The sequence below is a fragment of the Tachysurus fulvidraco genome, chromosome 10, assembly GCF_022655615.1.
Source record: "Tachysurus fulvidraco isolate hzauxx_2018 chromosome 10, HZAU_PFXX_2.0, whole genome shotgun sequence".
Taxonomy (NCBI): domain Eukaryota; kingdom Metazoa; phylum Chordata; class Actinopteri; order Siluriformes; family Bagridae; genus Tachysurus; species Tachysurus fulvidraco.
In genome coordinates, this window is record NC_062527.1 from 6883358 (window position 1) to 6909218 (window position 25861).

Sequence of the window (25861 nt, forward strand, 5' to 3'; positions counted from 1 at the left end):
AACAGAGAACTAGAAATAGTGCAGAATATAAAACATTTAAGCTATTGAACGAATTACTTTTATTTGTTTTAAGAAAACCTGTTTATTGGTCTCGGCGGAGTCTGACGCATTTTGTGTCATCTGATTTTTACATTTTCAGAAAGGAAGCACGTTTTGGAACAGCTTAGACGCTCCAGACTCTGTATTCTTCCCCTGGGACTCCAAGTCCACTTACATTCGCTGCCCTCCGTTTTTCAACAAGCTTGTGAGTCACTTTTTATTTCAGCACGTTTCGGATGCGTTTCTCAGAGGAGAGCCGAGCACCTGAGCTTTTCTTTTGTTCTGCTCTCTTTTCCCCGTCAGTCTAAAGACATTTGTCCTCCTGGCTCTATTGATAATGCACACGTTCTGCTGTTTCTGGGGGACAAAGTCACCACTGACCACATCTCTCCAGCCGGCAGCATCGCACGCGTCAGCGCAGCCGCCAAGTACCTACAGAGCAAACGGTAACCAGAGACACCAAATACTTTACATGCAGCCCGTTGTGAAGTGTGTGAATATTCTGTTCAGAGGATTGACAGATTATTAATTCTGTGTTCTAGCTAATGTATCACAGTATGATGATATTTGGTTTCTTTGGTCTTCCAGCTTGACACCTCGCGAATTCAACTCTTATGGCGCTCGGAGAGGCAACGATGCCGTGATGACTAGAGGAACTTTTGCCAGCATTAAACTCCTGAACCTTCTCGTCGGCAAACCCGGTCCCAAAACCGTGCACGTCCCATCAGGACAGACGGTGAGAATCAAGCAGGTTTCCACACGATACTCGCATCCAGTCCAATACAAAGCCTTTGAAAGGACACGGTTCTTATTTTCTCATGCACACTGTTTACTTTAGCACAACTCTGTGACACTCTGTTCTGTTTCCTTCACCAATTTTTTCTTTCTTACGTAAAGGAAATGTTGCCATGATGACTTAAAAAAATAAGAATAAAAAAATGTTTGCGTGTATGAGATTCTGTTTTAGCAAGGTTTTGTTTTGTTTTTTGCTTATGGAAGAAAAGCTGTCATGTCAAACTTTATTTTCCAGAAAAAAAGAAAAAATGTTATGAAGCTGACGATTTTTGCAGGGGCACAGGATCGTTTTCATTAAATTAAATTGCAAAATAAAAAATACTCTAAAAATGTATCTAGCAAAAAAAGTCAAAATAAATCCCCTGGTTGTTTTCTTTTTCTTTTCTTTTTTTTCTTTTTTTTTTGCCCTTCAGTTTTTGTAGTCCAGGCTCTGCATAAACATCTGCACTTTTTTCTAGAGCTGCAAAACCCATTCTTATATTTGAAGAAGTAAACATTTCACTGAAGTGATGGAGTTTGTGTGTTTGATCTGTGTTAGATGGACGTGTTCGAGGCGGCGGAGCGTTATCAAAGAGACGGCGTTCCTCTCATCATCCTGGCAGGAAAAGATTACGGCTCAGGCAGCTCACGAGACTGGGCAGCCAAAGGACCTTACCTACTGGTACATCACTCTTATTCTCTCTCTCACTCACTCACACACTCACTCACTCCACTCACTCACTCCAATCACTCAATCCACTCACTCACACACACTCTCACACTCACACACACACACACACACACACACACACACACACACACTTTAGACAGTACAGCTGATATGTCACTATTGTGTAGTTACATGTCCCCTGACTTGTTACAGGGAGTGCGGGCAGTGATCGCTGAGAGTTTTGAAAAGATGCATAAGAACCACCTGGTGGGAATGGGCATCGCTCCTCTGCAGTTCCTCCCTGGCCAGACTGCTGAATCCCTGGGGCTCTGTGGGAAAGAAAGGTTCTCCATCTCCATCCCAGAGCAGATCAACCCTCAGCAAGAGCTAACCGTGCTGGTAGGGAATCCGAGTCTTCTGACAGATCTGCTTTAGAGCGGTTTATTACTTCAGCACAAGCAGAAATACACGCCATTTTCTATACAATTACACACACATACTCACGTTTTACAGGTATAGCCTGTATGTTGTGTGAGGTGATTAAGGGACATGTTGGCTTTCACTGAGGTCTTGTGAAATCTGTTTGTGTTTCAGACCAGCACTGGAAAGAGCTTCAGCGTGGTGGCGCTGTTAGAGAACGAGATGGACGTGACGTTTTACAGACACGGAGGCATTCTGAAATTTGAGGCCCGCAGTATGCTGAAGTAACGTCTCGGTCTTTCTCTTTGTCCTGCCTGCTCTCAGATAATTCACACGATCCGCCTCAGGGGCACTGAGTGAGACTGTTTGAGCTAAGCCTGCTGATGTCCAGCCAGGTCGGGCCACAGATCGACCGGACGTGAAGGGCTGTTGTACGCCCGGCGACGGCTCCGGGGCGAAAGCCTGTGACTTTTATTTTCGGGCCTTGAACTTTGTTGTGCCTGTTTTCTGCTGTCACTCTTCCTAATAATGTCTACCAGAAGACTTTTTTTTTCTTGCTCTTAACAATGTCTCTGCTGTTTCGTTCTTTAAATTCGCCGTCCCACAGAAATGCGAAAGAAATTCCGACTCTGCACAAAGTTGTGGCGTCCTAAAAACTCTGGGTCGACTCTGGATTTCTCCACCAGGCCACGGTGCATGTTCGCGGTGCCTGTTCAGCACATCGGTGGACACGTCGTTCGCAAAAGATTAGAGGAACCGGTGCTACGCTCTTACGATGTCCACACACACCCACATACGGCGGTGCATCTCCGTCTGATACTTACAGGCTTTACGTACTGCTTTAGCGCTTAGAGGCCATGACGGATTCCTTTCTGTTGCTGTTTGTTTTGTTTGTTTTTTGATGTTTTTTCAGATGTTTGTAAGTGTACAAAGTCAAACTCAATGCCTAACCTCATTAACCCAGTTTTTAAAAAGTCCTCAACTTTGTGAGGATTAAAAAAATCACGTATTACTTTATTTATTTTTCATCCGATCCAGCGTGAAATCATTTGTTTGTCGCTTTGTGTCTGTTTCTTAATGGACGGAGCCTGTTTCTTCAGGGCCTGATTTAGTAACTGAAATAAATATAGTATCAGTATCATCATTATTATTATTATTCCGTCTGTGGTGTATTACAGGAGCCGGCACTTATCAGATCGAATCGACTTATGGATGTTTTTTAAAGTGTCCTAAGAGAGATGGGAATTGATGTAAATCAGTCACAGTTTAAAAAAAAAAAAAGAATGCCACAAACCCACACTACAGGCAAATAAACCAAACAGGTAAAGAAAATCCACTTAGTTGTAAAGATTTGATGTTTTAATCTGTCTGAAATAAAACAGCTCGACATCTTTGGCTTACTGTGCCGCAATCCATCCGACTTGGAATTACGAGTGTGATTATTTTTATTTTATTTTATTTTTTTCAATTTATATTTCCAGACTTTACCCACCCAAATACCCCCCCCCACCCAAACTTGAACTGATTGGTATGTTTAGATTGTAAACCAAATACTTGATTTGTTAACGATTTATTCATTAGAGGCAAACAAAACACTTGACCTTCATTATACGTCTTTTTTTTTTATTATTTTAATTTAATTTATTGTTCAGAAAAATCTTAATTAGCTTTAATTAGATGCTAGGGGTACAAGTAGACAGCCATGTATTTTTTTTTTTTAAAGCACTATTTTCTCACCAAAACCATTTAAAATCCTTTCCCGGTATCGCAAAACTTTTATTATGCCAAAACAGAATGAACATAACAATGGTATAACGTCTGCCTTGAAAAGGTCATCTTTTCTAGATTCCATGTTTGTTTTTTATTTTGTGCATCTTAAACATTAGTACATCAGACAAAAGTAAGCGTGTAGAGTAGTTCAGGATGTAGCTCTTCCGACTGTTTTGCACCATTTGTAAAAAAATGACGGATGCAACAGGAGAGATGACTTGAGGAAGGTGGAGAAAATAACTTCTGTTGAGTTTTGCTGTTGTAACTCATTTTTAATAAACTTTATCAAGAATGACAGTGTTGCTTTTTTGCAAATAGGGAAAAATAAGTTAAGAAATAACTTTCTATATATCACTACATGTACACTGCTACTACTGTATATACAGCACACACACCGCTCAAGAAAATAAAGGGAACACTTAAGCAACACATCCTAGATCTGAATGAATGAAAGTCTTATTAAATACTTTGTTCTTTAGATAGTTGAATGTGCTGACTTCAAAATCACAAAAATTATCAATGAAAATCAAATTTATTAACCCATGGAGATCTGGATTTGGAGTCACACTCAAAATTGAAGTGGAAAAACACACTACAGGATGATCCAACTTTGATGTAATGTCCCTAAAACAAGTCAAAATGAGGCTCAGTAGTGTGTGCGGCCTCCACGTGCCTGTTTGACCTCCCTACAATGCCTGGGCATGATCCTGATGAGGTGGTGGATGGTCTCCTGAGGGATCTCCTCCCAGACCTGGACTAAAGCATCCGCCAACTCCTGGACAGTCTGTGGTGTTGGTGGATGGAGCAAGACATGATGTCCCAGATGTGCTCAACTGGTTTCAGGTCTGGGGAACGGGCGGGCCAGTCCATAGCATCAACGCCTTCGTCTTGCAGGAACTGATGACACACTCCAGCCACATGAAGTCTAGCATTAGGAGGCCAACCGCACCAGAATATGGTCTCACAAGGGGTCTGAGGATCCCATCTCAGTACCTAATGGCAGTCAGGCTACCTCTGGCGAGCACATGGAGGGCTGTGCGGCCCTCCAAAGAAATGCCACCCCACACCATTACTGACCCACTGCCAAATCGGTCATGCTGGAGGATGTTGCAGGCAGCAGAACGTTCTCCATGGCGTCTCCAGACTCTGTCACGTCTATCACATGTGCTCAGTGTGAACCTGCTTTTATCTGTGAAGAGCAAAGGGCGCCAGTGGCCCCTGGTGTTCTCTGGCAAATACCAAACGTCCTGCCCGGTGTTGGGCTTTAAGCACAACCCCCACCTTTTGCACAACAGCATGTGAAATTGATTGTTGAAATTGAATCAGTGTTGCTTCCTAAGTGGGCAGTTTGATTTCACAGAAGTGTGATTGACTTGGAGTTACATTGTGTTGTTTGTGTTTCCTTTATTTTTTTGAACAGTGTATATAAAAAGGTTGATTCTGTGAGAATGAATGACAAATAAAGCACTCAAAATCTCCAGAAGGATGACCTTTACATTCAGATTTCATCTGTTTTGATTGTACAAATAAGTGTATGTTATGGAAAATAATTGATGAGCCGATGCATGTTAAACAAAAATGCTTGTTGTGCTAAAGAAGAAAAGATAACCGAGGGAGGAAAAAATGCACAATGGCGGTAGAATTTCACTCACCAAGTTTCTGAACTTAATGGTAGGCTTTGTTTATTTTTTCCTAATTGCTGTAATGCTCATATTAATTTATCTATTTCAGCAATCCGGCTATGCACCTTGTACATTATTACATCATGAGAATAACTTTGATCCGAATACCCTGTTCGCCAACAAGCTAGCTATCTGAGTAATGTGTTATGGTGTCAAAATAAAACTAATAAAACTCTAATATACCCCCTTCATTTAGAAAAAACATTTTTGATGTATTTTTACCCCAAACTTGATAAAAACATTTGGATGTATTGTTTCTTCAATATTAATATCTTATTAGAGCTGTATAAAACAGCAGGTTATACTGCATCTCAGCCTGAGTGCTTTGTGCCCAGGCCACATCATGTTTGGGCTGCACTCTTGCTCCTTTTATTCATTCTTTCATTCATTTTCTACCACTTATCCGAACTACCTCGGGTCACGGGGAAATTATGCCTATCTCAGGCATCATCGGGCATCAAGGCAGGATACACCCTGGATGGAGTGCCAACCCATCGCAGGGCACACACACATGCAATCACATACTACGGACAATTTTCCAAAGATGTCAATCAACCATGCATGCATGTCTTTGGACCGGGGGAGGAAACCGGAGTACCCGGAGGAAACCCCCGAGGCACGGGGAGAACATGCAAACTCCACACACGGAGGCGGGAATCGAACCCCCAACCCTGGAGGTGTGAGGCGAACGTGCTAACCACTAAGCCACCATGTCCCCCTTCTCCTTTTATTGTATTTCTTAAATAATGACAGAAAGTTCTAATTGCACACAATATGTACAATGTAAAGTAATTGTGTATTCGAATTAAAGTTTGTGAATACTTGGGTGTTCAGTTGTTCCATTAGTGCAGGTAGAAGGAATGTTTGATGCTTTTGGTCACATTTGGAGTCAACATTTGATGTTTGTAATAAAATAAGAAACTTTTAAATAATTTACTTTAGTCCTCCGGCCGCTGGATGGCGCTGTTAGCGCGCGGGCGGCCGTAAAGTGATCTGTACCTTCCCCGCCGGTCAGGCAGCATCTCCGGCTAGAACAACACAGCATTGTGTCAGGTAACTCATTAATGTTTGTTATAGTTAAATACATGCAATACAAAATTAAAATATATGCTATGCTTATAGCGGTTTACCGTGAAGTATGTATTTATGTGAGTGTGTGTGTATGTAATGAGGTATTTTTTGTACATTGCGACAGAAGCAAAAGTTGCTGCTTCATGCTCGCTGTTAGCTTCCGCTCCACTGGGGCGCTTCTGTCGAACTAATGTACACCGTTGAGTGTAGCTACACTTTGAGAACTCTAAAGTGATTGCGATGTGCGTTAGAAATAAGCCGAGTTTATACCACACCGGATTTTTGTCCACAATGTTAGCTAGCTAAGTTGTTTATGAATGCTAACTCCTTAGCTAGCGCCTTACTTTCTGTTTCTGTTTCTTCCGGTTTCCTCAGCAACGTCACTCTGATTCCCGCAAACAGCAGCTCCTCATTTCTCTTCTGTATTTTTGCAGGATTTCTAATAAACAGTCGCGATGGTGAGTTATTCCAAGTCCCAGGCTTCAAGGATAAAGTGTCATTTATTTCTTGATTGCATGCCAAAAGTTTGTGAGTGAGTGTGTGTGAGTGAGTGTGTGTGAGTGAGTGCGTGTGAGTGAGTGTGTGTGAGTGAGTGTGTGTGAGTGAGTGTGTGTGTGAGTGAGTGTGTGTGTGAGTGAGTGAGTGTGTGAGTGAGTGAGTGTGTGAGTGAGTGAGTGTGTGTGTGAGTGAGTGTGTGTGTGAGTGAGTGTGTGTGTGAGTGAGTGTGTGTGTGAGTGAGTGTGTGTGTGAGTGAGTGAGTGTGTGTGTGAGTGAGTGTGTGTGTGAGTGAGTGTGTGTGTGAGTGAGTGTGTGTGTGAGTGAGTGTGTGTGTGAGTGAGTGTGTGTGTGAGTGAGAGTGTGTGTGAGAGTGTGTGTGAGTGAGTGTGTGTGAGTGAGTGAGTGTGAGTGTGTGAGTGTGTGTGTGAGTGTGTGTGTGAGTGTGTGTGTGTGTTTGTGAGAAATCTGATCATTTGTGTTTGTATGTAGTCTCGGAGATATGATTCAAGAACCACCATCTTTTCCCCTGAAGGTCAGTATCATTAGTGTTTATTAAATCACTAGGATCAGAATATATTGTCACTCATAAGCACAGCTAATGATTTAAAAAGCCCAGTTAAAAGTTCTGATAGAAATCCATTCTTTATAGAGATAGATATACCGAGCTATCTTTCACTGACTCATTTCCTCTGTCTCTAACAGGACGTCTCTATCAGGTGGAATACGCCATGGAGGCTATCGGCCATGCCGGAAGCTGTTTAGGGATTTTAGCCAATGATGGCGTGTTGCTGGCAGCAGAGAGAAGGAACATCCACAAGCTACTGGATGAGGTGTTTTTTTCAGAGAAGATCTACAAACTTAACGAGTAAGTGGTCAAATATTGGTCTGTAATAAACCTCCAGGCTAAAAAAAAAATTTCTCACATGGGCCTTTTTTCCCTTTCCGTTCCTAGGTTTATTTGTAATAAGTTGGTCATCGTGTCAGCTTGTGTAATGTTAACTAGGACAAACACATGCTGATGGATTGTATTGCGAATTAATAAATTCGAAACATTCTCCTTTGACTGTGGAAGAAAGAGAGACTGTGTGATTATGGAGGGAGGGTTCGGGGCTTACAGGAAATAATAGTCTGATATTATAATGAAGAGTGAAAAACATTTATGCCGAACAGTCCAGATTCAAATGTTGATTAATCTTTTGTATAATCTGGGTGAATAAGGCCGAAGACTCAAGTGTACTCTGATGTTTTTTTGCTAATCTTCTAGTAGTTTAATATAATCAAAGATAAACATCACTGGATGTAGTTATAAAGCCTAATTTGTATGTACATTTTTTTCACCCTACATTTTTATTTTAAATGTTATTTTATTGTTACAGAGACATGGCATGCAGCGTTGCAGGAATCACATCTGATGCCAATGTCCTCACGAACGAACTTAGGCTAATCGCACAGAGGTAAGAGAATTCATTCTATTTTAGACCGCTTACATTTTAGTAATAGAGCATTATGTATTTCACCGTACAAGACTGTGTGTGTGTGTGTGTGTGTGTGTGTGTGTGTGTGTGTGTGTGTGTGTGTATATACACGGGTGTACAGGTATCTCCTCCAGTACCAGGAGCCTATCCCTTGTGAACAGCTGGTTACAGCCCTGTGTGACATCAAACAAGCCTACACACAGTTTGGAGGTATCACCTTCATCTTTGGCAGAAAGTTTACTATTTTCAATTTTGGAAATATCTCTTGAATATATCTCTTCTGCTGCTGTGTTTGTGTGCACAGGGAAAAGACCGTTTGGTGTGTCTTTGCTGTATATGGGCTGGGATAAACACTACGGCTTCCAGCTTTACCAGAGCGACCCCAGTGGAAACTACGGAGGCTGGAAGGCTACCTGCATCGGCAACAACAGCGCAGTAAGTGTTTGTCTGCACACTGTGTAGTGTTGTGGTGTAGTAGATGTGCAGGCATGGGAAAGATACAACAGGAATCTCTCCAGATTTCTAAATAACACTAGGGTGTAAAGTCTGTGTTTTGTAATCACATGAGAACGGAGGTGGGGAGAGAACACAATGACAGATCTCCAGAAAAGTGTTTTTAGAATACTTTAAAATAAATATTAAATAAGATCTGACGATATTGTTTTAGTCACTTAGGAGACCAGTAACACAAGCGAACATCACAAACTGCTAAGTAATAAAATTCCTCCGTTGGACACTTAACATCATTAATGTATCATAGCAAAAAGAAAAAAATTGTTTTAATCTGATGCAGTGAGATTTTTTTCCCCAGTTAGCAATGTTACCTGCCACTAGCCAGCTCCATCACACTCCATTAGCCAAAACCTGGACTCGCTGCAAAACACTTAGGAGTCACGAGTAAGATGCATTTGAGTGAAACACAGAAAATGTGTCTCTCTTTCTTTTGTGTAAATTTAAAGACGCACAATCATAAGCATGAGTAGGAGACTCACATTTTGCTTAAATGTTCGCCCCAAAACATTTCTGAATGAACGTGTTTGTATCCAGCTTAATAAGTGAGGCTCAGTGTTATCTAAATGATCTAGTCTGACACGCTGCAGCCTTCACCAGAGTGATTTATACTATAAGATCAAGTATAACTGAGTTTGTTATAATTCTCTGTAATGTATTCACTGAACTGTTCTGCGCTACAGAGCAATACAATAATGTTGACTTATCAAACACTTCACAGTTGAAGCACAGGCTGTAATACATGAAAATCTTAAAACTGTTGAAAACACATGTTCTAGGAACCAAAAGTGGCATCAAAAATGAATTCTCAACTATTCCTGAGCTGTAACTGGTTAGTAAAGTAATTTCATGTAGCCCACATTTTTATTTATGACTTGCCCTCGAATTCCCAAATCAGCTTTAGATGAAATTATATTAGATTTAGTTTTGCAGCATAAACTATATAACGTTCCATGGATAATGAACCAAGATCTTTTCACAATAGAAATCTTTCTTAGCTAACCAACCAGTTTATAAAAAAAATAAACAATGTGTAAGACATTATGGCTATTAATAATAACTACAGATACAATGATAAATATAAGCACCTCAACCATCACATCCTATATTTGCTTGTTCTAGATTTATTCCCTCTTTTGTTATAATAAGCTCCGCACTTTCAACTAGATTTTGTGTGGATTAGTGATCATTCAGCTTTAGTAATAGCTTTAGTGAAATTAGATCAGACATTGGTGTTGTAAGCGTGAGGAGGTCTGGGGCTCAGTGGGGTTGAGTCAGAGTCAGGGGTTCCGTGCAGGACACTCAAGTTCTTCACTACAACCTTCACCTTACACCGTGTCTTCATGGAGTTCTGTGTTTTGTGCACGGGGGCTTTGTCATGCAGAAACAGGGTTCAAACAAAATTATTATGCATACTGTATATGAGTGTGTCCACTAACTCTGTGTATATGAATGCAAATACAGCTGCTGGGACTGATGTGTTCTGTGTGTTTCATTTTAATAGATATAGTTTTGTTAAAATATTGATGTTCTCAGCAAACCAATTGATTCCTTTATGTAAGTTTATGTGCTTTCGAATAGAACAAAATAGTTCATGGGGAATTGTTGGCCAGTAGGGGGCACGGCAGTATCAGCAATGCCAGGCAGTGTGTTCAAGAACATTTTGTCCTAACAGTGAAAGCTTAACACATCACTGAATCTGAAGGCAGATTCAGTTTGTTTTTGTCATGTTTATTTACCAGATTAATAGATCTTTATATTAAACAGATTTATGTTACACTGTGTTTTAATAAACCAATACAAACGTGTGTGTTGTAGGCTGCTGTGTCAATGCTGAAGCAGGACTATAAAGAGGGTGAGATGACGCTCTCTGCAGCTCTCGCTCTCGCTGTTAAAGTGCTCAACAAGACCATGGACGTCAGCAAGCTCTCTGCAGAGAAAGGTGTGTGTGTGTGTGTGTGTGTGTGTGTGTGTGTGTGAGCATTTGCGTGCAAAGGAACAGAATGGAAAATTCACAGATACCTTAGACTAGTTAATTGAGATGCCTGAGAATTCATTATGCATGGCTGTGGCTGTAGAGCTTTCTGAACCCACACGTCCAGCTCTGTAGGTTCTGCAGTGGTGTAACAGTGTCCTGAGTTTTCTAATGAATCTATAATATATGTCTAAACTCAGTAGTTTGTTATTAGCTATCACGAGCCTGCACCGTCTCTCCTGTTAATTGCGTGACTCCCTGTTTTATGTTGGTCTAGTCGAGATCGCCACGTTGACTCGAGAGAACGGTAAGACCAGAATCAAGGTTCTCAAACAGAAAGAGGTGGAAGAGTTGATCAAGAAGCACGAAGCAGAGGAGGCCAAAGCAGAGAAAGACAAGAAAGAGAAGGAACAGAAAGAGAAAGACAAATGAGAAACCTGCACTTCCTAATTTTTAATGTCCACAAAAAGGGTTTAATTCATAGTACACATCACTGTCACTTGTCTGTATGTCTTTTTCTTTTCTTTTTCAATAATAAACACAACACAGTGATTGGTGTCTGGATGGGTCATATTGCTGTGCTGACTCTTAAAAAGAAATGTTGTTATTAAGCATCGTGTATGTTTAATTCATGAGGCTACAATCTGGGATATTTTAATTAATAATATTTTAAGTTAATTGACCAGGAGTCAAGTAATAGAACAGATTCCAGAACAATCTCCAATTTTCTGAATTTCTCTACAGAAAAGAGCCGCTTCCCTAAACTGCCATATTTGGTAAATAACTTTAATTTAAAAGAGAAAATGTTGCATAAAATATATGTAAACAAAATGTTTACAAGTTAATTGTACCTTCGATTGCTCTAAATAGTAAATGATTATTACTATTACTTTTTTTTTTTTAAATCCATCATTTTTCTGCAGCAGGTGTTTTAATGTAACATTTTTTAAAAAATGTTTGGGAAATGTTGGATTGGTTTCCCTAGTTCCTTTTTAGTTACCAATATACTGTACAGTTTCTTTCTGCTGTGGAAGCACTGAAATCAGTAAGGAAAAACTTGATGAATCCCAGTCATGTGTATACATGATGTTCACAAACAAACCTTCTGGTCGGTCATTTTTTAAACACAGTATGTAATGAGCAGCATCTAGCAGAACAGCCCGTCTCGTGTGCGTCAAGAGGAATTAGATCAGTGGAGGTTGAAGGTTTTATTTGGAGTACAGGTTGAGTAACGATTAGTCACTGACTCTTGCTGGGTCTGAGCCTCTCTGGACAACATGCCAATCTCTCAGTAATAGATGTTTCTGAGAACCACATGACCTTCACTAACATAACTAATGTGTTATATAAAGCTAATGAGAATTGAAAGATCAAATGACACTTTGTGTCTCTCTCACACCGTCCAAGCTAGAAACAAAAACGTTTGCACAGTAACCCAGCAACGTGAGTTGAGTGTGATGTAACTGCTGTAAGTGCGATAGACGATGAGTTAATGTTAAACACATGACTCCATTAGAATAGCTGCCTGCTGGGCCTCTTCTTTGGTAACCAGGTCACGTACACATGATAATGATCGCTAGCGCATAAAAGGTTAAGTATTTGAAATGGAAGGCATTCGGCAGAGATGTGCTTGTCCAGCACTCCTAAAATAGCAAGATCAGATGCCCAGGCACTGCTTGCACCATAACACTGTGTGTGAGCTGATTGGATGTCAATGTTGTCTCCTTGCCAAGAGATGAGAGACTGCGTCACACATTACGAGGCAGTGTTGTATTCCCTAGATCTCTATAGCAGCCCTGTGCTTCGATTGTACTCACATTCTTCTTTTCTTTCTGGTGCGAAAGTCAGTCAGCAAAATTAAGGTCAATTGTTTGATAATATGAATAGAAAGACACCAAGAGATCACATTTTACATTTTATTCAGACAAAAAAAAAAAAAGAAAGGGTCTGGGTATACACATGTGGATTGTCTTTTTTTTTTTTTTTAAACCGTAAACAAAATCCTAATCTACAAAGAAATTCAAAACAAAAAAATAAAATCTCCAAAGCTGAAAAGAAACTTATTTTATAACAGCTTATTGCCATGGCTCAAAGTTAATTCCATGTATTAAATGTAATGTATACACACACACACACACGCTGAACCCAAAGAAAGTCCCAGAGATGGAGCCCAAGCACAGCTTGCACTCGGCTTCCAGCAGGTCTGACTGTGTTCGGGTCAGATCGAACGCTCCAGCTATGGGGAATGTATCCAGACTCATCTACAGTTTCTTATTGCTCCTGACAGCATGATGCCATCTCCAAGCCTGATAGTGGTACTCTGATGAAGTGTGGAAGTGTGTGAGCTTTAAGAAAGGGACCATTTTTGGCAACCGTCTCAATTTCACTAAATACAAGAAAACAGTTTAAAAGCATGGGTTTGATTACATCCATACAGCTAAAGTGCATTTGATAGAGAGAGAATATAGCATTGTTTATCTGGACTGATGATCACAAACCACATGGAGCTTAAATCCATCCTAAGTAAGACTGTCAGAATAAAACAGGGTTATGAAATATAAAGAACAAGGGATGATTCGGAAACAGCACGAGTCAGAGAATGCACGTTCTCCTCATTATCCGTTTAAGTGTCTGCTTAATTGCATCTCTAGTGGTAGAATTGAGAGTTGTTTATAAAAACCTGCACTCAAAATTTCAGCACAATCCATAACCCTACCTGACTCTCAGCTAAAATGTGAATTGAACTGCATTAAATCCCAGACTCCATCATTTTGGACCCCTTTTACAGAGTGCCATAGTTCCGATATTAATAAATAATTCATGCCTTGCGTAGCCATTTACCAGATCACTGCAAAGCGCTTTAAGCAATCCTACAGATTAACGCTAGCATATTAAGATTCCCAGGGTGAGCAGGACCCATGATTGCTGTATGAACCGTGCTGATCTGATCTACTGCTGTAATGCTTTGTGATGCAAAATAAGGAATGGTGACCAACAGAAGAGTGAGAATTGTAAAACACTAGGAGTAATAAAAAAAAATAAAAAAATCAATCATTCCTGTGCTGCAGTGTGACCCTAAAGCCACAAAGTCTTTCCCTTATGCGATTCCCCTCTTAACCAATCCTGTCTAAAGCACGCTGCACATAAAAGGAACATCAGGACGCACCGGAGGTCACTTGTAGCACCGACTAATCAGTGGGATCTGTTTTATGTTCCTACACCTCCAGCCCCCACACGATCTCAGAGTTTATTGTTGAGGATGGGGTTAGTAGGCAATGTTGTGGAGGAGGACAGGACGAAAGCGCAAGAAGGAGGAATTCAAGGGGGCCATTTTCAGAGCACGAGACAGTCATTCCTCATCAGAGCTGCTGTTGTCCATCGAGTAGACCATAAAGAAGAGATCGGGCCGGGTCGGCACCAGAGGGTGACCTGGCTTCACCACCTCAAAACCCATGTAGTGGAAGGTCTTGGTGATGGACACTGTAAGAAACACGAACACAATCAGAAAATACAGCTTGATATTGAATTCTGTTTCATATAAACAGTAAGTGCATGTGTGTGTTGGGTTGGGAGGGGGTGTGTGTTCTGGGCCTTACATCGATCCTCTCTGGTTTTATAGAACCACAGGAAAACATAGCTGACTTTCAGACTCTCCTCTGCAAATTCCAGCAAACTGGTAAGACTGGAAGCACACACACAGGGACACGGATGACGCGCTTGCAGTTTTACATAATCCCCATCTTACATAATGCAGAGGCAGCTGCTGCAGCAGAGATAATTTCCCCCCATGCTAACAGTCATTGGCCTTTTTAGCGGCACAGAACACTCCATAAAGGTGATTGTGAACAAAAACACTGCTGGACGTGTGCCTTATTCTCAAATCAGCAGAATCTCATTAGCATGAAGGAGAACAAGCTGCATTAATACAGCTCAAGGTAGTTGAGCTGCAGGCTGTAACCTCAACATTGGCTCAAACTCATTCACCCGGAGATGCTTCAGCAGAGTTTTTTTTTTTTTTTTACCAACACCACTTGAAATGTAATAACTCCTATGCTGAAAGACCAGAATCCTGGTTTAAACGTTATGCATGCTGTGTGAATTATATATTAAAATAAAGTGAAGGCAGTGTGACTTTACTGTGCGTACCCCTCTTTGCTGCCCTCTGGCAGAGTTCCGTTGGGGATCTCCAGGTACAGGCAGTTAGCTGTGAGCACAGTGTCCCAGCAGGAGAAACGCCGCTCACTTAGCTTGTACTGGAAGTGCAGGATCGATGGGGATCCGCTCACCGCACCCGACCGAGTCACTGTCAACCTGTCATCCTGAAAAGAACAGCAAAACTAAACTTACGCATCTGCACCATCTCTCTAGGAACACAGCTGCCTGTAGCAGTGTTTACATATTACAATAGTGCTGGGGGAAAAAAAAATCAACTCATTTTAGAATAACAACTAGTCAGCATCTCCTTTACAATAGGCCCTTTCACAGGAAAAACAGTGCGCGCGTGTGTGTGTGTGTGTCAGTCACAGGTGTAAATGAGCAACCCCCATGCCAGTCACATGTCTGACCTACAACCATGCATTAACACACACACGTGCTGGCCACACACAAGGCATCACAAACCTGAGTGTGTGCATGCATACACGTGTGTGCTGAGAAAATCAGATTAGAAATTATATTAATAAGATCCCCATCCCCCTGCTGAAGTAAGTCGAGCTAGATTAAAGGAGGGAGAGTTACAGCCACTCACAACCAAAAAAAAACAGGATAAAATGACAGAACCTCAGCATCGAGGAGGATGATGAATAAAATTTGGGTTCTCTGACCAAGAGAATGTGGGTGCAACCAGTAAAAATGAGTTGCACCGGATGATCAAAATTATTTTTATTATTAATATTACTACTATTATTTTCAATTACAGAATAATGATATTAAGGCCTAACACCTACATCAAAACCTACATATTCGAAAGGAAACCCCTTTTCAGTGTGTGTGCATGTGTGTGTGTGTGCGCGTGTTTACCTTGTGAAGAGGTACACTGAGAGGGAGATCCCTTCCGGTCCCTCGCCCACTCGGGATCTTCGTTAGTGGGTGAGGGGCATCAGGAGCACCACAGAGGCCCTGGAGCCTGCTGCCTGGAGCAGTGCAGTCTGGAGCTCACTAGAGAAGCGCTAGATTTAAAAAAAAAAAAAAAAGGTTAAGTTTGCCTTAACACTAAAAGACCACAAATGGTGGTCACCTAACCGTCAGACCTATACAGTATGTGGAGGTGAAAGATCCTTCCTGCACAGAGTTAGAAGAACCTGAGTGTCCTGCACTGAGCCCTGACTCAACCCCACTGAACACCTTTGGATGAACTGTAACACCAACTGAACCCCAGACCTCCTCACTCTTACATCAGAGTCTGATCTCACTAATGCTCTTGTAGCTGAATGATCACTAATCCACACAAAATCTAGTGGAATGACTTTCAGGAGTGTGGAGCTCCTTATAACGGGAAATTAGGTACTAGATCAATGTGATGGTCAGGTGTCAATAAAACGAGGTCATTGCGGATTTTCAGTAAAAAAAAATTTCTGGTTTTATCAAGTTGTAGCGAGGCTGTGATGGTGCTACAGATTACAACTGCTATGGTGCAAGTGATAACAGGAACTAAATTGTTTCATGGACATTATATGTAACTAAATGGATAAAAGATATTTTATTAAATAAAAGTCATAACCTAGATGCCTCTTACATTTTGTTTAAGCATGGTCTCAACTAATTGCGTCATGTTTATTGTTTCTTTTCTCTTGCATCACATTCCCTTTGCCTTAGCAGATGTCCTTATGCCCTGTAAACACCTGCGCTGTGCTCCGAGTGTGAAATCCCATCCGGGTTGCTGCTATCACACAGCATTAACAATAGGCCTCCTGATAAGAAGCTGAACAACTCTGCAGCATACAAGCATAACTACAGACCAGCAGTAACTGGATATCAGACATTCAATCTCAAAACTGAGGAACAGGAAGAACAGCAGGAAGTCACGCTACAAAAAGAAAGTTTGTTTAAGCACACTACTGATCAGGCTCAGTACAGAGAGGTTTAATCTGATCTTTGCTGCTTGGCTGGAACCCAGATGATGCACTTTCTACCAGACAAACACCTACTGCTCAGGTGCCAAGAGGAACTGAGGGCAGCACGTGATCTGTATACATGCCTTGGAATAGCATGCTGCCTGGTGGCTTGGGTTTCAGCTCCGGCTTCACAGAAATACAAAACAGCTTCCAAATTCTTTACCTTTATAATGCTTATATATACCTATACACTTTATTAAGTCTGCAGTACGATGCCATAAACACCACTCAAGGGCTTGGGTATATGTGGAAAAACAACAAATTAATGATTTGAATAATTTATTATGCAGCCCTTCATTATAAAAGATGCCAACCCCCCGTGTAAACTGTAAAAACACCTTATTGTTCGGTGCTTGTTTTGGAGAAACCAAAGCAGATAAGAAAAAAGGAGGAGCTGCACCTTTGGTACCCTGGCAACTGGACAGGTAGCCACGACGACCAGATGAGCACAGGGAGGAGATGAGACTGAGGAGGTGGAAAACAATCTCATTATGCCACGTAGCATCATCTGATCTTTGCTCCAGTGCTTTAGTGATTTTCAGGACCCACTGGATGCCATTGTGGGGACCATGAAAAAGTGCACACTTGTGCTGGTGAGGCAGTGATGCCATAAGTTTGTGGGAAGAAATATTCAAATATGTCGCTTTGGTAGTCAGGAATATAAAAGAGGTTAGAGCACCTCATTTGCACCGTTTTTCCATGTTGCTTATTATAGAGCTGCGTGTGGCTGTGACTGAAATGCCAGCTTGTTTTGAAAGCCAACACCCTTCACCCTCTGACATTCCGACTCCCGCCTTCCCTAAGCAGTGCTGGCTCAACACTTTACACACACTTCTACCAAATGGTGCGTCTGGTTATAACCTCACACTACTTTACAGTAGGATGATAGGTGATAAACTACAGCAGCAGAGAGGTCAGACAGTTTACATCAGACTTGCTTTTTTAGTGAACGTATTATTATTATTAATCCAAACAGAAAGCAAGCCAACATGGTAGGAAGAGAAGAATCAAATTCTGAGGCAAAGCCATGCAAACTCTCCAGCTGAGAGGACTCGGACTGACAGATCACGATTATAATGTGGTAAGAGTACTCAATGTGCTTTATTGTTTGTGCAATGATAGCACGAGAGTGAGAGTGAGAGTGGAAGTCATTTAGCCAGGAAAGATTCAGCTCCAAAACAGGAAACACAAAAGTCTTCCAGGAAAATAATGCTCAACTGTGTCAGCTGAGTTCCGAACTCTCACTAACAACTTCTCAACATATTCTCGACAAACTGCGAGCGCTTCATCGAGCGCAAAAAACATACCATCCTAACTGTGACCTCACCTAGATGCAGGACAGACCAGATACTTTAAGGTTTTCGTAGAAATTGTTTATAAACCTCAGGCATTGGACCAAATCACACAAGGGGGAGAAGGATAAATATGTGAACCATCCGTGTTAACGTTACAGACAGTTGCCAAACATTTTTGTTTTCCTAAGATGGTCAGCACAGAACGATAACACCTCACATCCTGAGAACAATTACAGTCTGAGTTTGTGATACAAGACTATACACAAGTTCCATGAATATTCATGATGTGTTTATGAATACATCACAACCTTTCTACATCCCAACAGTAAACGGTGTGACTTTTCTACCAGTATTATGTACCTTACACCTAAAAATGTTAACAAGGTATAAAAAAAATAAATAATAAAAAAAAACCTTCCTTGAGTTACATCACTGGAAATTACAGAGCAATGACAGTGTATCAACTATCCAAGCATGAAAACATTCATATTCATGAGGAAAAAAAACCCTCCAACACCTGTTGGAAAAGGAAGCGATCTAGTCAGTCATCGATCGAACTATCTATCCATCCATCTTTCCCTGTTATTTACCAAAAGATAACAAAACTATTATACATTTCCACTTTAATCTCGAAGAAGGGAGACTTTCAGATGCACAAACCACTATCTACTGTGATGTCTCGGTCATTTTGAAGCTGAGAATAGAATCAGCTGATCCTCCTCTCCTCTCCTCTCCTCTCCTCTCCTCTGCAGTCAGCACAGTTCTGTGCTCTTCCTGCTTAAGACTAATCCGAATGCAATCCCTGATATCTCACTGTCTACCGACAAGATTAAAGCGCAGGTCTGGAAGTCAGAGGACTACACTGTAGGGTCTTTAGCAGAGGACAGAGAGCTTTTTATTTTTAATTACTGTTATAATAGTAATCTAATCTTTTTACCCCCACCATCTCAGTGACTGTATGTCAGTAATACCATGTCCTGGAACTGAGAAAAATTCCAACAACAACAACAGGCCGGAATGAATAGCATCCTGCATCCCTATAATAAATCCTTATAATAAACATGCAGCCAGTGGTTTTTTTTAGTTTTTATTTCATACAGTCGTTCAGTAATAAGTATAAATAATACGCTGTTATTAAATGACAAATAAAAAGATTTCATAACCCTTTATAGTATGATTAGGACAAAATGTGCTCCTTCGCTCACCTGTCCTCTGTGTCGCGCATGTTCTCCTGCCAATTAAAGAGAGTCCTGTGTTTTCTCAGACAACCAAAGCAATAACTATTTAACAGAAGCTCCACAGAGTAATTCACCATCCGTAACTCACTCCGACTTCAGGGAAGTGTTTGCTGTAAGGAGGACTTCTTTATTATACAGCTTCGAGAGAGACTTGCGCTTTAAACACCGCCGCACTCTCTCTGACCGCAGAGAAAACGCAGTGTGTGCGCTTTTAAAGGCGGCCCGAGTGCATTATGGGAGAAGAACCGTGCTCCGAGGAAGAAGCTGTGAAGTTGAGTAGTTACCAGTCCTACTGATGTAATACCACAGTGTATCTCTATAGCGACATTAAAACGTGTTTCAATATTTAAAATCTCTTAATCCTTAAAAAATAATATCATAAGTAATAGATTGAGGAGCACTGTATAGTAACAGACGTGCGATTCCTGCTATTTTGGAATCGATTCCGATTCTGATTCCAAGTGGTGAGTCGAATTCAAGAATCGAATAAATACAATTTTCTCGGCTCCGATTCAAATGACGGGAGTCGATTCCAAGAGCCGATTCTGCACAGTAATTTTCTCGATTCTGATTCCAGTTGAATTGAGTCGATTCCAAGAGTCAGACCACAAAAACCATGATCTATAACTCAACTAGTAATAGTTTAGTAATTTGTCCGAAACTAAAATAATGTGGCACATGTTGCAAAATTCAAATGTGGCCAATGTGGCATAAATTTTGCACAATTGTTGGCACCCCAAAGGATATTGCAAACAAATAGAAACAAATTGACATATGTATTCTTCTTGTTGGTGGCAGTGGATGGTGCTGATGGTGCTGATGGTGTAGTTTTCAATCATGTCCCTAGCATATGAACAGGATATGCATGCATCTAAAACCTCTTTGATCCATTATTACACATTCTCTTAACAACTTTTCTATTTCTATTTTAAACGTTGATAAAATTGCAGAGGCAGCTACTTAATTTTTGAATTTACAGTGTTTGAGTGCCTGAAGATGGGTTATAGGGGTAGGTTAGAGATGGAACAGAGCATCTGCCAAGTGAATTAATCGAGTAGTAACAGGACACCATTCTGGTGATCTGATCCTGGCACAGAAGGTTCAAGGTTTGTCCTGACCCTTGAACAGGCTGTGTCATCTAAAAACAACAACAACAACAACAACAGCTCCAGGCCACATCATGTTATCTCCTTTAGCTTGTTTGTAAAGAGTAAGAGCTTTTATTTTGAAATTGGGGTCCCTTTCAGAAAGATAATAATATTTTTCCGACTGGTATTAAATTAAAAATAAGTTTTTCCCTTTTTAAAACCAGGATCTTTAAATGTAAAGAGTGCAACAGAATATGAATTTATTGGTTTAGAAAGAAACCAACAACATTGTGGTCATGGACAATAGAGATTTAAAATGCAGCAGTGGCAGCTGGGGCAAAATCCATCCATCCATCCATCCATCCATCCATCCATCCATCCATCCATCCATTCATCCATCCATTGGTGATGAGGAGAAAACCCACAAAGTACATGTAAATTACAACCCCAGAGGTGTTATAAATGCATGGGAAAATGTGCGGTGTTTGTCTTTCAGAATTTTCCAGCTTATATTACAAATAAATAAATAAATAAATAAATAAATAAATAAATAAATAAATAAATAAATCTCTTTTTCTTATAAACTATAAACATGTTTAGTAGTACAATAGTATTTTGGTGAAAAACATCCAATTTTTTTTTGTGCCACAGCCTTGCTGTGATTTATCCAGTCAAGGCTTTAAGATACTGAAGGGTAGTCAGTAGAAATAAGAAACCATCACATACTAAAGTCTATAATACACATAAACAATACGAGGGATAACTGATTTGCGGTTTATATCAACATCATTAGAAGTCATGTGGGTAGCTTCTGATGTAAGCCTGGACTTTCTTTGGAAGACACTCTTGCTGACTCCATCGGAGTTCAGTTCTAATGCAGTTTTCACTGTAAACTTGCTGTAATTCCACTGCAAACGTCTCAGAGAAACCTGACTCCGTTTGGCAATGTAACACTGTCTGCTAGCATGATACTATACGCCTGCCTCTCTAATCTTTTTTCTCCACTTCTCCAATCAGTTTGTTTTTTTAAAGACCTTTTTTTCACTAACAAACTCCCCCGTCAACCAACATCTAAAGCCATGCTTCACCAAGACACATAAAGTCAACTACAGAGCAGCCAAACATTTCTTGAAGGAAAGTGTTTTCTGTTTTTGCCCTCTTCCACATACATGAGCTTATTTTGTCTGTCTGCCAGATTTACAGTGTAGTGGAAATTTTTACTTAGAGAAGAACACATGAATCTGTCCTTCTAGGCTTCTGTATTTCCCATGGCTGGTAGTTATTGTGACTAAAGATTTCAGTTGTTTCTTCCTAAAACTGCCCTTTATCAGACCTTTCCCATGAGACCTTTTTGTTCCCGTGCTATTAGGTTGGTCAGAAGATGAACAGGCGATGCTTCTAAGCCAATGGTGGATGATGTTTTGGTTTTACATGTCCTGTTTCATTTTATTCCTGTCTATAAAATGCTGGTGTTATCAATAATGGTGGCCCTTCCTCTCTGATTTTACACGTAGAGTGTTGGGTCCTTCTGCAAAGCTGAACACAATAAACCGTGAAAACCTTTATACTCTTGCCCATGCCAGTTGGTGTGATATTTTTATGCTTTAATTCTCTCGAACCTCAAAACTTCCACAACAACAGGAAAGAGAGTTAACACTAACACTACCACCTGGTGAGAACACCTTTCTTGAACTCCTGGACTTGGATGGCCTTCTGAATGAAGATCAATTAAAATTAGGATGCGTTTGCATTCTATGAATTTCCACAATCATGCAAAATAAGCTTTGTCTGCCTATCTGGTGATCAAATACAAAGCAGGAACAACCTCCCACAGACTTTCTTCTGCACCCTTTACACATAGATGACCTTGGCCTGTGGCTTGCTGCTCTCTGGCTTTGGAAAGACAATCCTTGGCCGGCTGTCAGCACTAGAACCAACCCATGGAGATAAAATATTCAGTAGTGCTAGGTGAAGAACAAAGCTAATGTAATTGGACTCAAGAGGTAGACATGTATACCTTCTTTCCCAGACACAGCAGAAATATCAGAGAAAAACTGGCTAATTAAGAAGATCAGCCCTGTGACAGATCGAGGAGAAATTTACTCAATAATCTTTATATATGTTTAAGATATATGATATGTGAACAAACTTTTCATATAGATAGATGCAGTATGAATGTTTCGGCTTTGAACTTAACACTGGCGACACAACCTGGCCTGTGATGATGAAATCAGTGTCTTCCCTCACGCTTACAATCCCTGGGTTTTGATCTAATTATGGAGCCCATTGTATCTTTTCCCCTCTGGCTCGCCCTAATGTCCGGGAAATGTATATTTACAGTATCAGGTAATCATAGCAAACAGAAAGTTGGAAAGCGGAGATCAGAGCTCATCCCCGCAGCAGACTGACTGACTGGGAGCACTACCTGGAATTTCTCTGATGCCACTTAGGTTATTTTATTTTGGAATATGAGACCTTCCCAAAACTGAGGTTAATAGCAGTGTGACCTTGTGGCCTGTTGCTGACTTTTCAGAGATAAAGTTAAGAACACCGTCTCTCTCTCTCTCTCTCTCTCTCTCTCTCTCTCTCTCTCTCTCTCTCTCTCTCTCTCTCTCTCTCTCTGGCATGAGTTAATATGTAGAATCAGGTGTTATCCACCACGGAGTCCTATCACAGCTATTCTCAGGTGGTATAAGCAAAACACGTGTTAAAGGCAGAAGCAATTTAAGATCTGATTAAAATAAATTAATCAGTTTCGTAAAATAAATTAATCGGTTTAATTCTCGGTTCATAAGTAAAGCACTAACTGCTCAAAGTTTCCATGACTGGAGCATGCATAATACACACACACACACACACACACACACACACACACACACACACACACACACACACACACACACACACACACACAGACTCACCATTACTACTTTAAAATAAATTTCATAAACAGTGCCGTTCATAAATATATTAAAATTGAATATAAAAGCCTATTTTCTTTGCTAGTATGGATTCCAGAAGCTAATGGATACAACTAGACAGAAGCCAAGTTTTAGCTACAGTAATTGTAAATCTTGCAAACTAATGATGGTTTCAGGAAAAGCAGCAAAGTTGCTTTGAAACAAAAAACATCTGTCAGTTTTAGATAAATAATAAAAGTTCACCTCAAAGATTTATTTCATCAGTTAAACATTTACTTTTAATACCTCAGTACTTTTAAAAGTAGCTACTTTTTTTTTACATTTACTTGCATTTTTTTTGGATACTTTGATGAAGCTTATATATATGAGTAAATATTCTGACACAGTACAGAATCTTTCCTTTCATTTAAGTATTTTCTGTACTTTGTACACCATCGCACATTTGTAAAACATGCAGATTTCTGATTGCTGTTGTACCTAGTCAACATTTGACCAACAATTGACTGTAAGACTCTCTGAGGCATTCATTTGAAAAGTGATATCAAGTGTAAACCCTCTCCTTTTACATATCATGATGGAGGCAGGCGAGATGGACAATCTGTGCTGGAACATAAGGGGGCGTTCCTGCAGTGTGTTGTGCCAATTGTTTTCACGTCTGGACATACCTGTTCCTAATTACCTGTTACTTGGGTTTTTATCCTCACCGTGCCAACTGCATTCCCTGACACATGGTTTTGTTTCTAACCTGATTCCTAGAAGACACTTTGGTCTTTGCTTTAGTCTTCATTATATAAAAATGTTTCTCAGTGAATACTGTTTATTGAGCTTCATAAATGTGTATTTAGTACCCTCTCATTACTCCATCTAGTCTGTGTACAGGGCTGGAGCTGAGAGTACAGCAGAGCTCTCCTCCACCACCACAACCACCTGATTCACATATTAGGTTTCACTAAAGAACGCATGTGTGTTAACTGCATTCATGTGATCCCTCTATCACGCTCTGTCCACTTTGATTGCTGCAAGATCATCTTTCGAGACATGGAATGTTTGCGTGGCAGATTTAGTTTAAGGGTTTCCATGACACAGAAAAAGGTAACACAGAGATCATATGAGCATTTTGAAGTGGCACCAATTTCTCAGTGCATATTTGCATGTATGTCTTTGTGTTTGCACTTTACTTCAAGGAAAATGACAAATAGGTTTATTAGTTCTGTTTTGGTTGATGTGAGTCAAAAGAAATTTATAAAAAATATTAGTCATGGCATTAATCTGATTCCTAGCTCATTCCTGCACAAAATGGTGGATCAGATATTGAAGAGGATTGCTTTTTTTATTACAGCTATACTTTAATATGTTACTTATATTTACAATGTAAATGATTTTTGTGTGACTGTGAAGTAAAAAGAAATCAATTTCAAAGAAAGTAATATCAGATGGAGATTTGAATCAGCTGTTGTTCAAAGTTACAATATTGATATCAGAAAATAAAAAAGAGCTATCGTGCCATGTCTAATCTGAATGAATGTAAAGGAAATGGGGTATCTCTACACCCTAAGTTACACAGGTACCTGTCTCATGTGAATGTGTCTGTTGCTCTAGTCTTTCCCTGATATTACCAACTTTACCTTTTTCCCAGCATGATCACTAACACTAATAGCAACAAGCAGGCTTCCTGTGTGTAGGTTATGATTCAGCCCTTTGTGTGTGTGAGTGTGTGCGTGTGTCTATGTGTGTGTGTGTAAATGCAGCGTTGTATCCTGTGCTGGAGTAGTGCAGTAAGGAAAGCAGTAGAAGGCCATGTCCTCTGCGGCCAGAGAGTTTAGCAGAAGGGCAAGAGGTCGTGGGAACAACAGCGTGAGCAGGACCCAGAGCACATCCACCCAAAAACATTACAAACCAGCACAGAGGAACAATGTGGATGGTTCACACACGCACACACACACACACACACACACACACACACACACACACACACACACACACACACACATACACTCTCTCTCTCTCTCTCTCTCTCTCTCTCTCTCTCTCACACACACACACACGCATGCACCACAATGCTGAAGCAGGGTGTGGGACCGCATGAGTCTCTATGACACAGTCATTTTGGTGGACCTGGAAACCCTGTGAAACAAAAAACATGGTTGTGTTTCCCATGATTCCGTTTCCCATGCTTAAATTCCCACGATGGCAGCGCTTATTGTTTACAGTGTTGTTTGTTGATTCATTTCCTCTTATACTGGACTGAGGCTTGCACTGGGAATGCGTGTGTGAGTGTGTGTGTCTCTTTGGACAGTATGTGTGTTTGTCTTACTTTATCTT

The 25861-nt window shown here is 40.5% G+C and overlaps 3 protein-coding genes across 5 annotated transcripts in view; 2 read left to right on the top strand and 1 right to left on the bottom strand.

Annotated features, from left to right (window-relative positions):
• The window catches only part of ireb2 (iron-responsive element binding protein 2), a 21260-nt gene extending 10026 nt beyond the window's left edge, over positions 1-11234 (top strand). Inside the window, exons 17-22 of one of the 2 annotated variants that reach the window (XM_027173053.2) lie at positions 140-244; positions 343-485; positions 628-775; positions 1373-1495; positions 1697-1882; positions 2078-3968. In XM_027173053.2, the coding sequence (XP_027028854.1) occupies positions 140-244; positions 343-485; positions 628-775; positions 1373-1495; positions 1697-1882; positions 2078-2191 (819 nt within the window). In that variant the 3' untranslated portion in view covers positions 2192-3968. Of the gene's footprint in view, positions 1-139; positions 245-342; positions 486-627; positions 776-1372; positions 1496-1696; positions 1883-2077; positions 3969-10851 lie in introns of those variants that run through there. The other variant, XR_007144150.1, reaches the window with a different exon arrangement.
• psma4 (proteasome 20S subunit alpha 4) lies at positions 6304-11436 on the top strand. 2 transcript variants are annotated; one of them, XM_027173370.2, is made up of 9 exons: positions 6304-6408; positions 6802-6884; positions 7414-7456; positions 7627-7789; positions 8301-8378; positions 8521-8609; positions 8704-8834; positions 10728-10851; positions 11162-11436. In XM_027173370.2, the coding sequence occupies exons 2-9, from the start codon at positions 6882-6884 to the stop codon at positions 11314-11316; spliced, it is 786 nt and encodes a 261-aa protein (XP_027029171.1). In that variant the 5' UTR covers positions 6304-6408; positions 6802-6881; the 3' UTR covers positions 11317-11436. The 2 variants fall into 2 exon arrangements, with proteins under 2 accessions (XP_027029171.1, XP_027029172.1); XM_027173371.2 differs by having other exon boundaries at positions 6317-6408; positions 6861-6884.
• A 1350-nt stretch (positions 11437-12786) lies between these two features.
• Positions 12787-19736, bottom strand: oaz2a (ornithine decarboxylase antizyme 2a). Its single transcript, XM_027173372.2, is given in 6 exon segments — positions 12787-14364; positions 14481-14566; positions 15031-15203; positions 15904-15984; positions 15986-16052; positions 19498-19736. Coding segments are annotated over 6 exon segments (648 nt in total). The 5' UTR covers positions 19608-19736; the 3' UTR covers positions 12787-14233.
• Positions 19737-25861: the final 6125 nt, after the last annotated feature.